We start from the raw sequence: 17,794 nt of genomic DNA, 5'->3' as shown, positions 1-17,794 counted from the left end.
CAGGTCAGGGTCTATTTTTTCACCGAAGTTTCTTTCAAAACCCACGTGATTCCACTCCCAAAGGACACCAGAAATGCCTTGGGAAGTCACGAGAACATGGGGACAGGACAAAGTGGCTTGACTGGTAAAGCCACAACAGCCCAGGCCACAGGGGTGTAGCCAGCAGGGAGGGGGCTGGCTCTACCATGCTACCTCTGGGCAAACGTCTGCTTTTCCCTCACTTCTTCGGACACCTAGCCTATTTCTGAGCTTTCCTTCTGGAACAGGCTCTCCAAGCTTCCTTCCTCTGAAAACTAGGGTAAGCCTGGTTCCCCGAGTTCCCTAAATCCCCACACTGTGGTTAAGAGCTCTTTTCTACCTCTGCTGGCTGCCGCCCGAGAGCCCACACTGAGAGGAAACAGTCCATGGCTCCCAGGAGTGCTGATATCTAGTCCTATGTGCTAGAGGCAGTGACTGCGGGACTCCCTTAGGCCAACCCCTTTCAGTGTTTTCATTCCATCTCCAGTTTCTCCCATTGAAAAAAGTACAGGACAGGAGAGAAGCCTCGCTTCCAGGCCTTACCCTTGCCTTCTCTCCTTCATTCCCAGCTTCCTGCAGGTGTTCTTAGGAGAGGCGAGGATTGGGTTAGAAATCCAGCCCAGCACTTCTGAGTCTGCCACTCAGCATACGCGCAGTATGAGTCAGCTATGACTGACCATGAATTGCTGCAGGGTCCCTGTCCACATCCTCTGCCTCAGTTTCCTCCCTTCCCAGCCAGTCCTCACCCTACTGCACCCTGGTTTCCACCTTCACTCCTCCACAAAATGACTCTACTTAGCAAGGTCACCTTGTTATTACATCTAACAGATGTTCTGTGTCCTTGTTCGTGCCCTTTCAGTGTCTGTCACTATGGCCTCTTCCATTTTTTTTTTTTTTTTTTGAGACGGAGTTTCACTCTTGTTACCCAGGCTGGAGTGCAATGGCGCGATCTCGGCTCACCGCAACCTCCGCCTCCTGGGTTCAGGCAATTCTTCTGCCTCAGCCTCCTGAGTAGTTGGGATTACAGGCACGCGCCACCATGCCCAGCTAATTTTTAGTATCTTTAGTAGAGACGGGGTTTCACCATGTTGACCAGGATGGTCTCAATCTCTTGACCTTGTGATCCACCCGCCTCGGCCTCCCAAAGTGCTGGGATTACAGGCTTGAGCCACCGCGCCCGGCTTTTTTAGATAGAGTCTTACTCTGTCTCCGAGGCTGGAGTGCAGTGGTGCTAACCTGGCTCACCGCAACCTCCACCTCCTGGGTTTAAGTGATTCTCCTGCCTCAGCCTCTCAAGTAGTTGGGACTACAGGCGCATGCCACTATGTCCGGCTAATTTTTGTATTTTTAGTAGAGATGGGGTTTCTCTATGTTTAGCCAGGCTGGCCTTGAATTCCTGACCTCAGGTGATCCACCCACCTCGGCCTCCTAAAGTGCTGGGATTACAGACATGAGCTACCACACCTGGCCACTTCCTCCTTCTTTAAACACCTGCTTCCCCTTGGTTTTCCTACCTCTCTGGACAGTTCTTTTTAGTCTCCATCAAGGCTCTTCCTTTTTTTTTTTTTTTTTTTTTTTTCTTTTTTGAGACAGGGTCTCACTCTGTCACCCAGACTGCAGTGCAGTAGCACAATCTCAGCTCACCGCAATCTCTGCCTCCCAGGAGAATTAAGCGATTCTTCTCCCTCAGTCTCCCAAGTAGCTAGGATTACAGACATGTGCCACTACCGCCTGGCTAATTTTTGTATTTTTAGTAGAGACAGGTTTCACCATGTTGGCCAGGCTGGTCTCAAACTACTGGGCTCAAGCGATCCACCCGCCTTGGCCTCCCAAAGTGCTGGGATTACAGGCATGAGCCACTGCACACAGCCACGGTTCTTCCTTAAACGTGGATATTCTCTGGAGTTTCAGCCTCAGCCCTTGAAGCTTTCTTGTGGGACTGCCATTCAGGGCTTCAAGGGCCACCCCTAGAAGTGACTCCCAATCTCTCCATCTCTGCCTTGCCTATGTCCAGCAAGCTATACTCCTTCTCCTGGAGAACCACAGGCTCTCCATGCTCAACAAACTGCTATCCTCTGGCAGTCAATCTCAAACCTTCTCTTACTCCTTACCTTTATTAAGGCACTGGGACCTATATGTTTTACTTTTTTACTATCTCATATTGGTTCCTTCCTTTCCAACTCAACCTTACTTCACTTTAGGCTCCCTATTCTGTCCTGAATCACATCAGATGAGGTGGAGTCCATGCCTCCTGACTGTGCCCCTCTCCAACCCAATATACCCTACATGGTCACTGGGAGTATTTCCTCAATGCACCGGGGCTGTGTCACCACCAGCTTCACTGCCCTCTCTCGGGTGGCTCCTTGCTATCCGAATGAGGCAAAAGCTACTACAGCTGGTTTCTACCAACTTCCAGTCTCACCTGTCCCAAGTTCCCCACGCCTGTCTCTGCTCCAGCCAAGCTGAATACTTGCTAGTCCCCAACACGTGATGGGCCTGCAGGTCTTTTGCCTCTGTGAAGCTGCATATGCTGGTGGGTCTGTACCCTTCCTCCTACAGGGCCTCCTGCTTGACCGGAGTAAGTTAACTTTCTTAGGGAATCCTTCCAGGGGCTCCTCTTCCACCCCCACCCCAGTGTTGGTCAGCTGCCCTCCTTCTGTACTCCTAGAGCATCCCCGGCACACTTCTATCACAGCACCTGTCACTCAGACTGTCTCCGCAATTTGGGCGGTCCTTGAAGGCAACAACTATGTTTTTCTTCTCTGTTTTTGCAGCACTGAACATAGTGCTGGACACATAGAGGGTGAATGAGTGTATGGATGGGTGGCATGAATGCACCTGCTGAGCAGACAGCAGGGAGAGGTGCCAGTGACCCTTGCTGACTTGCTCAGTGGTCCTATTTCCCAGACAACCAGCTGGCCTGACTCTGGTTTACAGCTGGACTGAGTCTCCACTAGGGAGAGGTGCTAATGCTTCCACTGAGCTGGAGCGAGGGCCTGCATGGGACAAATACATTTCACAGCCAAGCAAAATGGGGAAGTTCTACAAGGAGGCTGAACTTTTTTCTAGGAATCTGTTTTGTTTAAAATTGTTAGATAACTGTCGCCGGTATCCAAATTTGGCTGTAGAGAACCAGACTGTGTACGTGCCTGATAAAGATACAATGTTTAGACTACTTGGGTAGCCAAGGGTAGCTGAATCCCTGAGTGAACTGGGTGGCCAGAAACTGCAGAGGCTGAATTAGTCTATGTTGTTGGATGTCCAATCTCCTGGGGCATGGCTACAAATGAGAACACTGGTATACAACAGTTGGTCAGATCATCCTGCCAACGCGGGTGCTCGGCTAGGAAGACATTTCAAAAGCAGTGCTGTTGAAGGTAGTGAGCCTAGGAGAAGGTTGGGCTCCTCACTAACATGGAGCGTGCCCACCCATCCCGCCAGGTAGCTCAGTCAGGGACTGCATAGATAAGCAGTCCAGCAACACAGACACTCCTTGATGCCAGCAAAGGAGCCTCTCCAGACTTCAGGAAGACCAGACCCTGCCTGTGTTTACACAGAACAGCCAAGTCTTTCCCATTCCCATCCCACTGCCCCGCTAGAGAGGGCCAGAGAGTCAGGAAGGGAAAGGTACAGTTCGTGAGTCTAGGCATTTTAGAGAAAAGTGTTGGGGGAAGATGCAAACAGTGCAGCAAGGCCTTTAAAAAACCCAGTTTAAAGAGTGTGTGTTGCTAAGGGAATTACTGCTGAGCCAGAGGGCCCTCTACTCGAGATGTGGCCTGAACCTTTAGCCATCTTGCTTTCCAGGCTCTGTTATTCTCTATGTGTGGTTGATGTAATAGGAACTCCTTTCACATAGATGGTTTATTTCCTTTGGGATGCATCTGGAAGGCAAAGCCTCCTTTTGAAAACTGTCTCCCTCTCACCTGGGTCACATGGAGGTAGAGCTGACCCAGAGAAGGGTCCAGCGCTCCTAAGTTGAAGCAACACCAAGCTGAGGAGGGGAGCAGGAAGAGGCTGGCTACATCTCAGACAGGGAGGAAGGGTAAGCTTTGATCACAAGCACTCGGAGGAGCAGGGCGGAAACGGCTACTCCCGGTGGTTGGGAGAGCACCCACATCACAGGAGAGGAAGGCAGAGGCCAACGGGCCTTAACCCCCAAGAGGAGTCACTTCAAGAATGCCAGGGCAGACATTACTTGCAGCTCCTTTCAAAGCCATTCTCAGAGGTATTAGATCAGCAAAGTCAATGAAACAAAGACAGAGGTGACCGACATGAGATGCAATGAATGGAGATGAGCTTTTTAGAACACAGGTTCACGAACTGGTTAGAAATGGCTAGTGAGATGCAGGATGCACAGGAGTCACGTGTGTGGCCCCAGGGTGAGGCAGGGTCAGCAGAGTGATCACAAGGATGGGAAAAGAGAAGCCCAGATAAACACGAAGGCAATGCCAGCTTTCATCTTACCACTTCGTCCTCGGTAGGCTTGAAAACACAAATTTACACTTAGTGGGGAGCCACGCCACACACAAGGTCACAAGTTAGGAGCACAAGGCTACTGAATGCTTCTTGGGGAGGGCTGTCCATGTTAAGTGGGCTAGCACATTCGAGGCAGGCCTCTTCAGCATACACATAAAGTGAAATCAGCAGGAATTCAGAGCATTAAAACACGTTTTGTTGTTGTTGTTTTTTGAGATGGAGTATCACTCTGTAGCCCAGGCTGGAGTGCAATGGCGCGATCTTGGCTCACTGCAATCTCTGCCTCCAGGGTCCAGGTTCAAGCAATTCTCCTACATCAGCCTCCCAAGTACAGGCACGAGCCACCATGCCCAGCTAATTTTTCTGTTTTTTAGTAGAGATAGGAGATGTTGGCCAGTCTGGTCTTGAACTCTCCTGACCTCGTTATCTGCCCACCCTGGTCTCCCAAAGTGCTGGGATTACAGGCCTGAGCCACTGCGCCCAGCCAAGATACATATTTTTTAAAGGCATCCCTAACCCTTTTTCTTTTTTATTTTATTTTTATTTATTTCTTTTTCTTTTTTTTTAAATGAAGATGGGGTTTCACCATGACGGCCAGGCTGGTCTTGAACTCCTGACCTCAGGTGATCCACCCACCTCGGCCTCCCAAAGTGCTAGGATTACAGGCGTGAGCCACCGTGCCCGGCCTCTTTTTAAAAAAATCATATAGAGTGAAAGTGGTCAGACAGACTGAGAAGTCCAACTGGTGTCCTCAACTCCTATTCTACTTGCTTTAAAAAGAACATAATGAGTAGATGAGCTTTCATAGTTGATTGCAGAGGCTTTGCGCTACAAGGGGTCAGGCAAGGAGTGTAGGTTTGGAGGCGGTATCTTAAGAAAAAGTCTAGCTTGGCCTAATTCTCTCTCTCCCTGTAAAAGGTAGGCAAATGATACCAAAAAGGCTCAAACAAAGTATCTGCAGCAAGAACACATCAGTGGGCTAGGACTTCGAAAGTACCAGTGATTACAGCTGGTCAGTAACGTACTGGAATAATCCTTGGAAGGGTCAACAGATGAAGAAGCTGTGCTTAGTGACCTGTGGTTCAGGTCGTAAGAGCTGGGATGCTGAGGCCTGCTCTGCCTCAGGCAAGAGAGCAGTCAGTAATGGAGACCTGCATACAGAGCACTGCAGGAAAAGCCTGGAATTCAAGACAGGAGCAAAACTACTGCAGGCTCTGAGGGCAATAGCTGGAGCTTAGGGCAGGGCCCACTGTAAAAAGCTGTGGTGCCCTAAGAGGTCCAGAAGGCAGGCTGTTAATTAGTATTTTTATTTTTCAAGGAGAAGACTAGAGTGAGGCTTCCTAGGTACACAAGACCAGGGTTGACTGAGGTGGAAGGAGAGGAAGCCCACACCACAAGATCTTACCTCGTCTGCGTCCTCTGAGTGGGTGGAGAGCTGGTCATGCTGAATAATCTCAGCATCCTCCTCTGTCGGTCCGTTGCCCACCCTGATCCCACCAAAGTTGAGAGTTCCCTACACAGATGAACAGAAAGAGTAGAATTTGCCTGGGCTTTAATATGACATTCTGTGAGGTGGGAAGGGCGATGGTTAGTAACACAAACCTTAGAAAAGCATATGGTCTAAGAACAAAAACAAAACCCACTGAATGAACAGCTAAGTAAAATCAAACAAGTGTTCCACCCCAACCACCACCTCCCCAGCCTCAGCCCAACCTACAATTACCACCTTACACTGCTTCAGAGGAAGGAGGCAGTTCTGTCTGCTATGCCGAGAGGCACTAGCCTCACCTGGGTCAACGCTAATTGAGAACCCCGCTTTAATGAAAACCTTGCTATGAACAGCTTCTCATATCAAGTGCAGCTCTATCTGTAAAGTCCGCAAGGGCCTAAGCTTTCTGGAACTAATAATTAGACTTTCGAAGAGGAAGGGGGGCCAAATGACAGGGTGACTGTACCCTAGTCTGATGAGTTTTTTGTTTTTTTTTAAATATGGAACGCTTCACGAATTTTTGTGCCATCCTTGTGCAGGGCCATGCTAATCTTCTCTGTATCGTTCCAATTTTAGTATATGTGCTGCCGAAGTGAGCACGTCTGATAAGTTTTTAACAGGAGTCTAAGAATGCCAGCAGCCGGGCCCGGTGGCTCACGCCTGTAATCCCAGCACTTTGGGAGGCCGAGGCGGATGGATCACGAGGTCAAGAGATCGAGACCATACTGGTCAACATAGTGAAACCCCGTCTCTACTAAAAATACAAAACATTAGCTGGGCATGGTGGCACGTGCCTGTAATCCCAGCTACTCAGGAGGCTGAGGCAGGAGAATTGCTTGAACCCAGGAGGCAGAGGTTGCGGTGAGCCGAGATCGCACCATTGCACTCCAGCCTGGGTAACAAGAGCGAAACTGTCTCAAAAAAAAAAAAAAGAATTCCAGCAACCTCTTCCAGAAATTTACCATGTCTCTGCCCAGAAACAACAAAGACCTTCCAAGGTCACAGAAGAAAAAAAAGCTTAATGTACATTCACTTGTGGCTAGAAAGTACTGAGTTTTAAAAAAGGAGGGGGCTCCTTTCCTTCAGTCCAGGGCTCTGGAATGTTAAAACAATGATTCCATAGGCATGTGGGCAGATCCTGATGGGGTATTTGCTTCTTCTGAGTTCACAGGTACAGTCTTTGGTAGAGTCGCCAAAACTGGAATTTAAAAGTCAACTGTTTTAAAAAATCTTGAGTTTTTCCAAACCCAAGGCAAAAAAAGTCTTTGGGAACAAAAATCAAGGAGAAATGGGTTAAGTCTCACAGATCCCAATTAGTGCTAACCTACCATGGCATGAAAAGGAATTTAAACAGCAGCCCCCAGAGTCACTTCATATGGTTTCTATCCAGAGGGCCAAATAAGGCAAGAGCTCGAGGGCAGCTCTCCTGCAACCTGGCCTTCAGGCAGCAGTACGAGTGGTGAGCAGGAGGCCTGCGCAGCTGCCCTGCGCTCCTCATCCTCAGCTCCACCTTCTGGTGTGCACTTTTTGCCACAGCTCTCCTTACAGTTCAATGCCCAGCTCAGACCGTGTTTGTACAAATCCTCCCTCCTCCTCTAGCAGTGGTTCTTACACGCTGGTCAGAGAACCAGCTGCATTAGAATCACACCAAAAGCTGCATTTTAAATAGAAATCCTCAAATACTACTCCCAGAAATTATAAATTTAATAGCTGGGATAGAACCAGCTGCATTAGAATCACACCAAAAGCTGCATTTTAAATAGAAATCCTCAAACACTACTCCCAGAAATTGGGGTGGGGCCCAATAAATCTGTATTTTAAAAATATTTTCCCAAGTACAAATTGTATCATCATCATGAAGGGTTTATCAAAATTTAAAATGCATGAACACTTTGAGATTTAGCAATCCCACTGCTGGAACATATAGGCCTGCAAAACTTTGGTAAGATATATGGACAAGGGGCTGGGCGTGGCAGCTTATGCTTGTTATCCCAGCATTTTGGGAAGCTGAGTCAGGCGAATCACCTGAGGTCAAAAGTTCATGACCAGCCTGGCCAACATGGCAAAACCCGGTCTCTACTAAAAATACAAAAATTAGAGCCGGGTAGGGTGGTTCATGCCTGTAATCCCAGCACTTTGGGAGGCCGAGGTGGATGGATCACATGGTTAGGAATTTGAAACCAGCCTGGCCAAATGGTGAAACCTTGACTCTACTAAAAATACAAAAATTAGCCGGGCGTGGTGGTAGGTGCCTGTAGTCCCAGCTACTAGGGAGACTGAGGCAGGAGAATCGCTTCAACCTGGGAAGCGGAGGTTGCAGTGAGCCGAGATCACACCACTACACTACAGTCTGGGCAATAAGAGTGAAACTCTATCTCCAAAAAAAAAAAAAAAAAAAATTAGTAAGGTGTGGTGGTGGGCGCCTGTAATCCCAGCTACTCTGGAGCCTGAGGCAGGAGAATCACTGAAACCCGGAGGTGGAGGTTGCAGTGAGCTGAGATTGTGCCACTGTACTCCAGCTTGGGCGACAGAGACTCTTTCTCAAAAAAGAAAAAGAACAAGGATATTCCTGCACTGTTGTTTTTAACAGCGAAGAACTGGAACGGCCAACACATCCATCAAAGAGAGAATGACTTTGGCGTATCCAATGGAATAGCCTATGGAATAGTAGGCTACTATAAAAAAGAGTGATTATCGTTGTGAACAATCTTCAAGATACACTAACTTTTAAAGAATGTAATAGAGAGGCAGAAGAGTGCCACAGTTTTAAAACACAATTCATCATGTGTCTTTCTGGACAAGCATAGAGCGCACACACATCTATCAATAGACGATGGGCAGGTATCTGTCAAGAGGGAAGCCCCCTACCTGTTAACAATGCCCCCTGGAAAGGGTGTGGGGGCGGGAGGTTTTCTTCCTAGTTAGTACTATACGCATTCTCTAGCCAAGTGCACCTACTGCTTTATTTATTTATTTATTTATTTTTATGTCAGTAGGGGATTGTCAGGGCCATGAAATTATGGGCCACTTTTATTTCTTTTTCCACTTACTTGTTTTAATACCCTAGGAAACAAATTCAAAGTCTGCCAGGTAACTCTGAGGTGCAGTCAGACTTGTGAGCTACTGGAGCCTGGACACCTCCAGGCCATGCACATATTCCACCTGGTAACCCTCCGAAGGTAGATGGAAAACGCAGCGAAGGGCACAGGAGGGAAGTCCTGCATATCCTGGGCTGGGTTATGGGATACAGGAGGAAGGCTTCAAGGTTCAGGGCTCCCAAAGTAGAAGGCCATTTCTGAAGCTTTCTCCAACTAGCAGATAAACTGAGGGGCAGACAGGTTAACTCTCCCAGCCACACACTAACAAGGATCCCTTCAGAACACAGGAATGAGAGTTACAGGAAGGAGGATGAGAGACACATGTCAGCAGAAAAAAGAAAATAAAAATTAAACTGTGATATTTCACTCACAGACAACCAAGGGGACAAAGAACAGAACAAAACCAGATCACTGGTCATATCCTCAGCCCTCTGGGGTCAAAAATCCAGAGTCTTTCTTGTAGAATGATCATCCTGATGCCTTTAGGCTGCTCTCCAGAAACCGATGTTTGGCTAAAGAATCAGTGGGATAAGAAGACCCTATAAATGTGCAAGATTTTCAGACAGGGGCTTTTAACTTGGAATTTATCACAGAAGAGGTTGCCAGACTTAAAAGCATTAAGATCTTCTCAGAAGTACATCTTATGTAGGCTAAGACTAGCAGAAAGAAGAGTATGTGGAAAAGATGTCGACAATAGGTAGTATGAGTTCTAAAGATTTTAAAATTTCTCATAGGGAAGTCCCTACTTAAAAATATATTGTAAACAGCAAGATTAAAATTTTTTCTGACCCAAAATTTCATCCCTGTTAGACTAGTTCCAGAAGGATGACCATAAGAAGTTTTCCAAGTTTAAAATGATCAGAAACACTTAATGAAGGAAATGGTAATCCATCTAAATCTTTCATTTTATTTAAAGGAGCATATGCTGCTAGCACATAGAAGTAATAAGTAATCACTAATGGTGAGCCTTTTACAGATTCATTCATAACTTATGGTATTTGTGCCTTATAAGATTTTGGTTAAAAGATGTTTTTAAGGACAAATATTCCAAGTGCTGTTACTGAATCTTGAATTAGTTTCAGAAGAGGGAAGGATCATGACAGATCACTTTGATTATGACACCCGATGATAGTACACAGGACACATCAGAGAGTGGAGGTCTCAATGGGACAGCTGAGGACATATGAGGTCTTCTGAGTCTCTCACAAAAAAGTAAACATGTATAAACTTTCACTTTTAAAAAAGAAGGTAAGTTACTACTAAAAAAGATCAAATGTCCAAGCATCACTCTAAAGTAGAACGCTAAAGTGCAGAAAAATCAATTCAAGAATCACAGAGATATTCTCCTTCTATGCTGAAAAATCATCCAATACATGGTCACAAAACAGACATGAAAGTGGGTAAGTCCAAGAGCCGCCATCTTGGATTAAGATGACGAGACTCAGTGAGGGTACAACAGCCACTGTGTTCCCATGGACATGCCTGTACTTACATATTCGAACAGAAACTTAGTAGACCAATGCTAAAGATGATGCCAGAATCTATTCTTAAGAGGTGGAAATCTCTTGTCATCGTCTCACTGAGTAACAAGGACATATTTCCCAAGAGCACACATGTCCCATGCTCTCAATATAGTTAAAAAGAATCCTGCTGTACTGTTTGCCACCTCTTTAAACGAAATGTGATGGTTTGTTGGTTTTAATTCACTCACTGTTGCAGCCGCTGCTGCCTCTAGTCCCTGTTGGCTCGGGGTTGGGCTGACTGGGGCCTCCACAGGTTGCCCTTCCTGATAGTGAATGGAAGAAAAGAAGAAGGGGAAAGGAAACAGAAGAGGGAGGGAGTGAAGGGGGAGACGAATGGAGGGTACATGGAAGGATGAAGATGGTCAGAAAAGGGAGAAGGAGGGTCTTGTAACTCAGCTGCTCTCCAATAGGAGTCATCATCTAACAGCTGTTTAAGAGTCATGCAACAATATCATTTGGATTTTCTCAGGCAGTGTAAAGTAAGTGTTATTGGATAGCCAGAAATTACGCATGATACTGAACATCTGGCAAATTTAACTGTGTGTGTGTGTGTGTGTGTAATTCATATACACACAGACATTAAGTAAACACATGTATGTATGCTGCTTAAAAAAAAAAAATCAACAAGCTTTAAATAAAATCTTTTTCCCTGATGTTTTGGTCAATGAAAATATCACAGTCTCATTTGAAAAGAAAATGTCTCATTGTCAGTCCTGTGGGTTGCCCAGGCAAACCACATGAGTTCACCTGTCTGCAGCTCTTGGCAGCCTTGCTTGGCTTTGGCTGATGCTACATCTAGACAGGCCTACATTTTGCTGAGCACAGCGTGAGCAAAGCATGACCAGGAAAGGTAGAAATGTGTGACTTCTCTCTACCCCAGCTACTCAAAGCTGTATCCAGATATGTCTGAGCAGCAAATACATTTCTCTGACTTGGCAGGCCCAGTGCTCGTGCTGGGACATAAGACAAATACGTTTTTTTGTTTTTGTTTTTGTTTTTGTTTTTGTTTTTTTGAGACAGAGTTTCACTCTTGTTGCCCAGGCTGGAGTGCAATGGCGCGATCTCGGCTCACCGCAACCTCCGCCTCCCGGGTTCAGGCAATTCTCCTGCCTCAGCCTCCTAAGTAGCTGGGATTACAGGCACGCGCCACCACGCCCAGCTAGTTTTTTGTATTTTTAGTAGAGACGGGGTTTCACCATGTTGACCAGGTTGGTCTTGATCTCTCGACCTCGTGATCCACCCGCCTCGGCCTCCCAAAGTGCTGGGATTACAGGCTTGAGCCACCGCGCCCGGCCCCTTTGTTTGTTTTTGAGACAGAGTCTCACTCTTGTCCCCCAGGCTCTAGTGCAGTGGGACAATCTCAGCTGACTGCAACCTCCAGCTCCCAGGTTCAAGTGATCCTTCCACTTCAGCCTCCCAAGTAGCTGGGACTACAGGTGCAAGCCAGCATAAATGGCTAATTTTTGTATTTTTAGTAAAGACGGGGTTTCACCATGTTGGCCAGGCTGGTCTCAAACTTCTGGCCTCAAGTGATCCACCCACCTCAGCCTCCTGAAGTGCTTAAGTGCTGGGATTACAGTTGTGAGCCACCGCACCCAGCCACAAATGCATTTTAAGAGTATACCAGATTTGTTGCTGGGCGCGGTGGCTCATGCCTATAATCCCAGCACTTTAGGAGGCCGAGGTGGGCAGATCACAAGGTCAGGAGTTCAATACCAGCCTGGCCAACATGGTGAAACCCCATCTTTACCAAAAATACAAAAATTAGCTGGGTGTGCTGGTGGCAGCTACTTGGGAGGCTGAGGCAGCAGAATTGCTTGAACCCAGGAGGCGGAGGTTGCAGTGAGTCAAGATCGTGCCACTGTACCCCAGCCTGGGCAACAGAGGGAGACTCAGTCTCAAAAAAAAAAACAAAAACAAAACAGAGTATATAGATTTGTGCTCAATTAATTATAGCCACTGGGGAGTTGCCTTGATCTTGAAAAATAAAGAGTCTAGTAACTTTTAGCAGTAGAAATACACTTACCAAATGCTTCCTTCTCAAATACTGCCGGCGAAGGACCAGTGGTTTAAACAGCAGCATCCAAGGTACACACAGTAGGGCAACCACTACCAGGAAACACTGAATTCCTTTCTGCAGAGTAAGAAGAAGGAAAAGGTCCATCATATAAAGTCTATTGATCACATATGCAGTTTCCAGTTTCCAAATCTGGCACAGATTTCCCCCAACAGTACTTTCTTACTGGTCTATGAATAACACTAGACAGTTTCTCAAAATAATTAGCACATTTTGTAACAAAGCCCTAGAATTGTTTCATAGAAGGGCAGTTATAAATTTTTTAGGGTCAGAGAAACATCTGGCTTCCTGATCAAGGACAATCATCTCAGACAGCCCGCCTCTGTGCTGACATACCTGTCCAGAATACAACATTGAATAACCAGACTCTGGGTAGGAAAAGAGGAACATATTTATGAAATGGATCAGAAGGCTTGGTGCATTCTCAGATGTATGAGCATCATAGGCCGTCCACTTGTAAAAAATAAGGATAACCAAATAGCCAAATAAAGAAGTCATGAAGATTATTTCAGGAATAAATCCAAAGTAGATATTCAGGGGCTTCTTGAAATAGCTAAAATGGAGAGAGAAAAAAATGTTAAGGGTAAATAGGCCTAGGGCCACTCCTGCACTGAATGGAGTATCCACTAGATTTTTCTACTTAGTAACCCCTCAATTCTCTCTTTATCACGTTAAGAAGCAGCAACCAGAAGCTGGAGGCAACAGAGACAATGCAAGATTAACTATCATAGTCAAATTTCTGAACCTTGGTTTTGTTTTGCTGTCGCTTTTTTTTTCTTTGAGACAGGGTCTCATTCTGCGACCCAGGCTGCAGTACAGTATAGTGGTGCAATCTTGGCTCATTGCAGCCTCAAACTCCCTGGGCTTAGGTGATCCTCTTACCTCAGCCTCCCGAGTAGCTGGGACTACAGATGTGCGCCACCACGCCCAGCTCATATTTTTTGTAGAGATGGGGTTTTGCTATGTTGGCCAGGCTGGTCTCAAACTACTGACCTCAGGTGATCTGCCTGCCTTGGCCTCCCAAAGTGCTAGGATGACAGGCGTGAGCCATTTCGCCAGGCCTCAAACTTCTGAACCTTAAACGGCTCCAATATCATCCCCACCATTCTCTCCATGACAAAGAGAATGGAAAAATTTACTACATTCTGAGACCACAGTTCAGCATCTTTTTTTTTTTTTTTTTTTTTTGTAGAGACGGAGTCTCTTGGGTTACCCAGGCTTGTCTTGAACTCACGGGCTCAAGCAATCTTCCCACCTTGGCTCCCGAAGTGCTGGGATTATAGGCATGAGCCACTGCGCCTGGTCCACAGCTCATAATTTTATGTCAGTTGCACATCATGGAAGAAAAAGAACTAACTTATTTTGATGAAAATTCCTCAAGTTTTTTTCAAGGATCTTTACTGGAACAGTAAATTGTTAAAGAACTAATATTAAGCCTCATTTAAGACCATGAAATTTTTTTGTTTTGAGATGGAGTTTCACCCAGGCTGCAGTGCAGTGGTGTGATCTTGGCTCATTGCAACCTCTGTCTCCTGGGTTTAAGCAATTCTCATGCCTTAGCCTCCCGAGTAGTTAGGATTACAGGTACCTGCAACCACATCTGGTTAATTTTTTGTATTTTTAGTAGAGATGGAGTTTCACCATTTTGGCCCAGCTGGTCTCAAATTCGTGACCTCAGGTGATCCAGCCACCTCAGCCTCCCAGAGTGATGGGGTTATAGGTATAAGTTACTGCACCCGGCCAGATCATGAAATTTTTTTTTTTTTTTTTTTTTGACACGGAGTTTTGCTCTTGTTACCCAGGCTGGAGTGCAATGGTGCGATCTCGGCTCACCGCAACCTCCACCTCCTGGGTTCAGGCAATTCTCCTGCCTCAGCCTCCGGAGTAGCTGGGATTACAGGCACGTGCCACCATGCCCAGCTAATTTTTTGCACCTTTAGTAGAGACGGGGTTTCACAATGTTGACCAGGATGGTCTCGATCTCTTGACTTCTTGATCCACCCGCCTCGGCCTCCCAAAGTGCTGGGATTACAGGCTTGAGCCACCGTGCCTGGCCTGAAATTTTTTAAAAATTTTTTAATTTTCTTTTTTGAGATGGAGTCTTGCTCTGTCACCCAGGCTGGAGTGCAGTGGCGCCATCTCAGCTCACTGCATCCTTTGCCTCCCAGGTTCAAGTGATTCTCTTGCCTCAGCCTCCCAAGTAGCTGGGATTACAGGCACGTGCCACCACACCCAGCTGATTTTTGTATTTTTAGTAGAGAGGGGGTTTCACCATATTGGCCAGGCTGGTTTTGAACTCCTGAGCTCAGGTGATCCACCCGACCTGGACTCCCAAAGTGCTGGGATTATAGGCGTGAGCCACCATGCCTAGCCAGACCATTAAATTTTTAGAAAAGCACTTCTATAATGTAGAATGAGGTTCTATGTTACGAATCCCTCCCCAAAGATGTCATGATTTCTTTAGGCAAATGCATTCTCTAAACTACACACATTCTCATGACAGAAATGGAACAACTCACATGTGGTTGAATAGGCTCAGGCTGACTCCAAACAGCATATGGATGATACCAAGGATAACAGACATCTTCATCTTAAAAGAGTTCAAGAAGGTCAGTTTATTGGTAGCAATGTTCCAAATCTGTCATAATCCGAGAAAACAAAAAGGCATTATAAAGAATTCTCAAAGGGAAAAATATTCCTCTGTTTAAAAGAACAGTTTTTATTTATTAATCATTATTATTTATTATGGAAAATTCTAAACAGATACTTAAGCAGATGGAAAGGTTTAACAAACTCCTATGCACCTATCACTCTGCTTCAAGAATTTTTTTTTTTTTTAATCTTGCTTTTGAGGAGAATGCTTCAAAAATTACTATCACCTTTGGACTTGGGAAACAAGATTATTGCCACTGACTCATCTCCATGTTATTATGAAGCAAAGTCCAGATATCTTGTCATTTTACCTGTAAATATTTCAGCATAGATGTCAAAAAAGAAGATTTATTTGATTGATTGAGATGAAGTTTCGCTTATTTATTTATTTATTTATTTATTTAATTTTTGAGATGGAGTTTCACTCTTGTCACCCAGGCTGGAGTGCAATGGCGTTATCTCGGCTCACCGCAACCTCCACCTCCTGGGTTCAGGCAATTCTCCTGCCTCAGCCTCCTGAGTAGCTGGGATTACAGGCATGCACCACCATGCCCAGCTATTTTTTTGTATTTTTAGTAGAGACGGGGTTTCACTATGTTGACCAGGATGGTCTCGATCCCTTGACCTCGTGATCCAACCGCCTCGGCCTCCCAAAGTGCTGGGATTACAGGCGTGAGCCACCGCGCCCAGCCCACAATCTCGGCTCACCACAACCTCCGCTTCCTGGGTTCAGGCAATTCTCCTGCCTCAGCCTCCTGAGTAGCTGGGATTACAGGCACATGCCACCATGCCCAGCTAATTTTTTGTATTTTTAGTAGAGACGAAGTTTCACCATGTTGACCAGGATGGTCTTGATCTCCCGACCTCGTGATCCACCCGCCTCGGCCTCCCAAAGTGCTGGGATTACAGGCTTGAGCCACCGCGCCCAGCTGTACTTTTTTTTTTTGAGACAGTGTCTCTTGCTCTGTTGCGATGGCTGGAGTGCAGTGGCATGATCTTGGCTCACTGCAACCTCCAGCTCCCAGGTTCAAGCGACTCTCCTGCCCCAGCCTCCTGTGTAGCTGGGACTACAGGCATGCACCACCACACGGGGTTTTGCTATACTGCCCAGCCTGGTCTGGAATTCCTGACCTCAAGTGATTGGCCCACCTTGGCCTCCCAAAGTGCTGGGATTACAGGCGTGAGCCACCGTACCCGGCCTATACATTATGATTGTAGATATATCTCTTGAGTCTCTAAACTATAAGTTCTCCTTCCATCTTTCCTTTTTTATTTCCTTACAAAGTATCTTTTGAATAAATTGGGTTATCTTAAATATTTTCCCACAGTCTACGTTTTGCTAATCGTAGCCCTGTGGTGCTGTCATTCCATCTATTTTTTTGAGATGGAGTCTCACTATATCCGCCAGGCTGGAGTGCAGTGGCACGATCTGGGCTCACTGCAATCTCTTCCTCCCGGGTTCAAGCAATTCTCCTGCCTCAGCCTCCTAAGTAGCTGTATTACAGGCACATGCTACCATGCCCAGCCAATTTATGTATTTTTAATAGAGATAAAGTTTCGCCATGTTGGCCAGGCTGGTCTTGAACTCCTAACCTCAAGTGATCTGCCTGTCTCTGCATCCCAAAGGGCTGGGATTACAGGTGTGAGCCACCTCACCAAGCCTGTATTATTTTTACTTCTTCTTAGCAACCAGGTGCCCTGTATTAAATTTTTGCTGCCATTCCATTTTTACAGCACACGATACAAAAGATTTGATCATATTTAATTTGCCTAAGTATTTGAAAAACAAAATTAATTCTGGGATAAGTTTTTATAAGTTTATAAATATAAGAATGCAAGTCTAAAATCCACAGAAAAAAGATATTTCTGCTTTGTTAAAATATCTGCTAAAAACAACAACAACAAAAAAAAAAACTAAGCAGAAATAAATTAAGAACTGGGAAGGAGTCTTGAAAATGAATCTCCTCAGAGTCAATATTATTAACCACATCAGAAATAAGCAGTGCAGGGAAAAGTATGTGGCTCCTCAAGGCCCTTGGGTCTCTTATGACTTAGAAGTCCTCTGAAGACATACATCAAGGTTTCCCAAAAAGACATCAATGAAAACCCACATAACTATTTTTCTTTGTTTGTTTGTTTTGAGATGGAGTCTTGCTCTGTCACCCAGGCTGGAGCGCAGTGGTGTGATCTCTGCTCACTGCAACCTCCACCTCCTGGGTTCAAGAGATTCTCCTGCCTCAGTCTCCAGGGTAGCTGGACTACAGGCATGTGCCACCACACTCAGCTAATTTTTGTATTTTTAGTAGAGATACGGTTTCACTATGTTGGCCAGGCTGGTCTCGAACTCCCAACCTCAGATGATCCAACCTCCTTAGCTTCCCAAAGTGCTAAAATTACAGGCATGAGCCACCGTGTCCAACGAAAGCCCACATAACTATTTATCTTCACTCTAATTATCTCA

The 17,794-nt window shown here is 45.9% G+C and overlaps 1 protein-coding gene and 1 non-coding gene across 7 annotated transcripts in view; both read right to left on the bottom strand.

The window, feature by feature from the left end:
* Nucleotides 1-17,794, bottom strand: part of ATP6V0A1 (ATPase H+ transporting V0 subunit a1) — a 68,258-nt gene that overhangs the window by 9,786 nt on the left and 40,678 nt on the right. For 3 of the 6 annotated variants that reach the window (XM_039476770.2, XM_039476773.2, XM_074388738.1), the window contains exons 15-19: nt 15,201-15,319; nt 13,018-13,234; nt 12,631-12,738; nt 5,900-6,007; nt 4,483-4,500 (exon numbers count right to left, since the gene is read on the bottom strand). In XM_039476770.2, the coding sequence (XP_039332704.1) occupies nt 4,483-4,500; nt 5,900-6,007; nt 12,631-12,738; nt 13,018-13,234; nt 15,201-15,319 (570 nt within the window). Of the gene's footprint in view, nt 1-4,482; nt 4,501-5,899; nt 6,008-10,792; nt 10,868-12,630; nt 12,739-13,017; nt 13,235-15,200; nt 15,320-17,794 lie in introns of all 6 variants that reach the window. The other 3 variants (XM_039476771.2, XM_039476774.2, XM_074388739.1) reach the window with 2 other exon arrangements.
* LOC120366968 (U6 spliceosomal RNA) lies at nt 6,478-6,583 on the bottom strand. Its single transcript, XR_005581479.2, has one exon. It is a non-coding gene; the product is annotated as a U6 spliceosomal RNA (small nuclear RNA).

This window comes from Saimiri boliviensis, chromosome 17 (assembly GCF_048565385.1).
Source record: "Saimiri boliviensis isolate mSaiBol1 chromosome 17, mSaiBol1.pri, whole genome shotgun sequence".
In the NCBI taxonomy this organism is placed as follows: Eukaryota; Metazoa; Chordata; class Mammalia; order Primates; family Cebidae; genus Saimiri; species Saimiri boliviensis.
The sequence above is the reverse complement of the archived record's forward strand: the minus strand, read 5'-3'. Positions and strand labels throughout refer to the sequence as shown.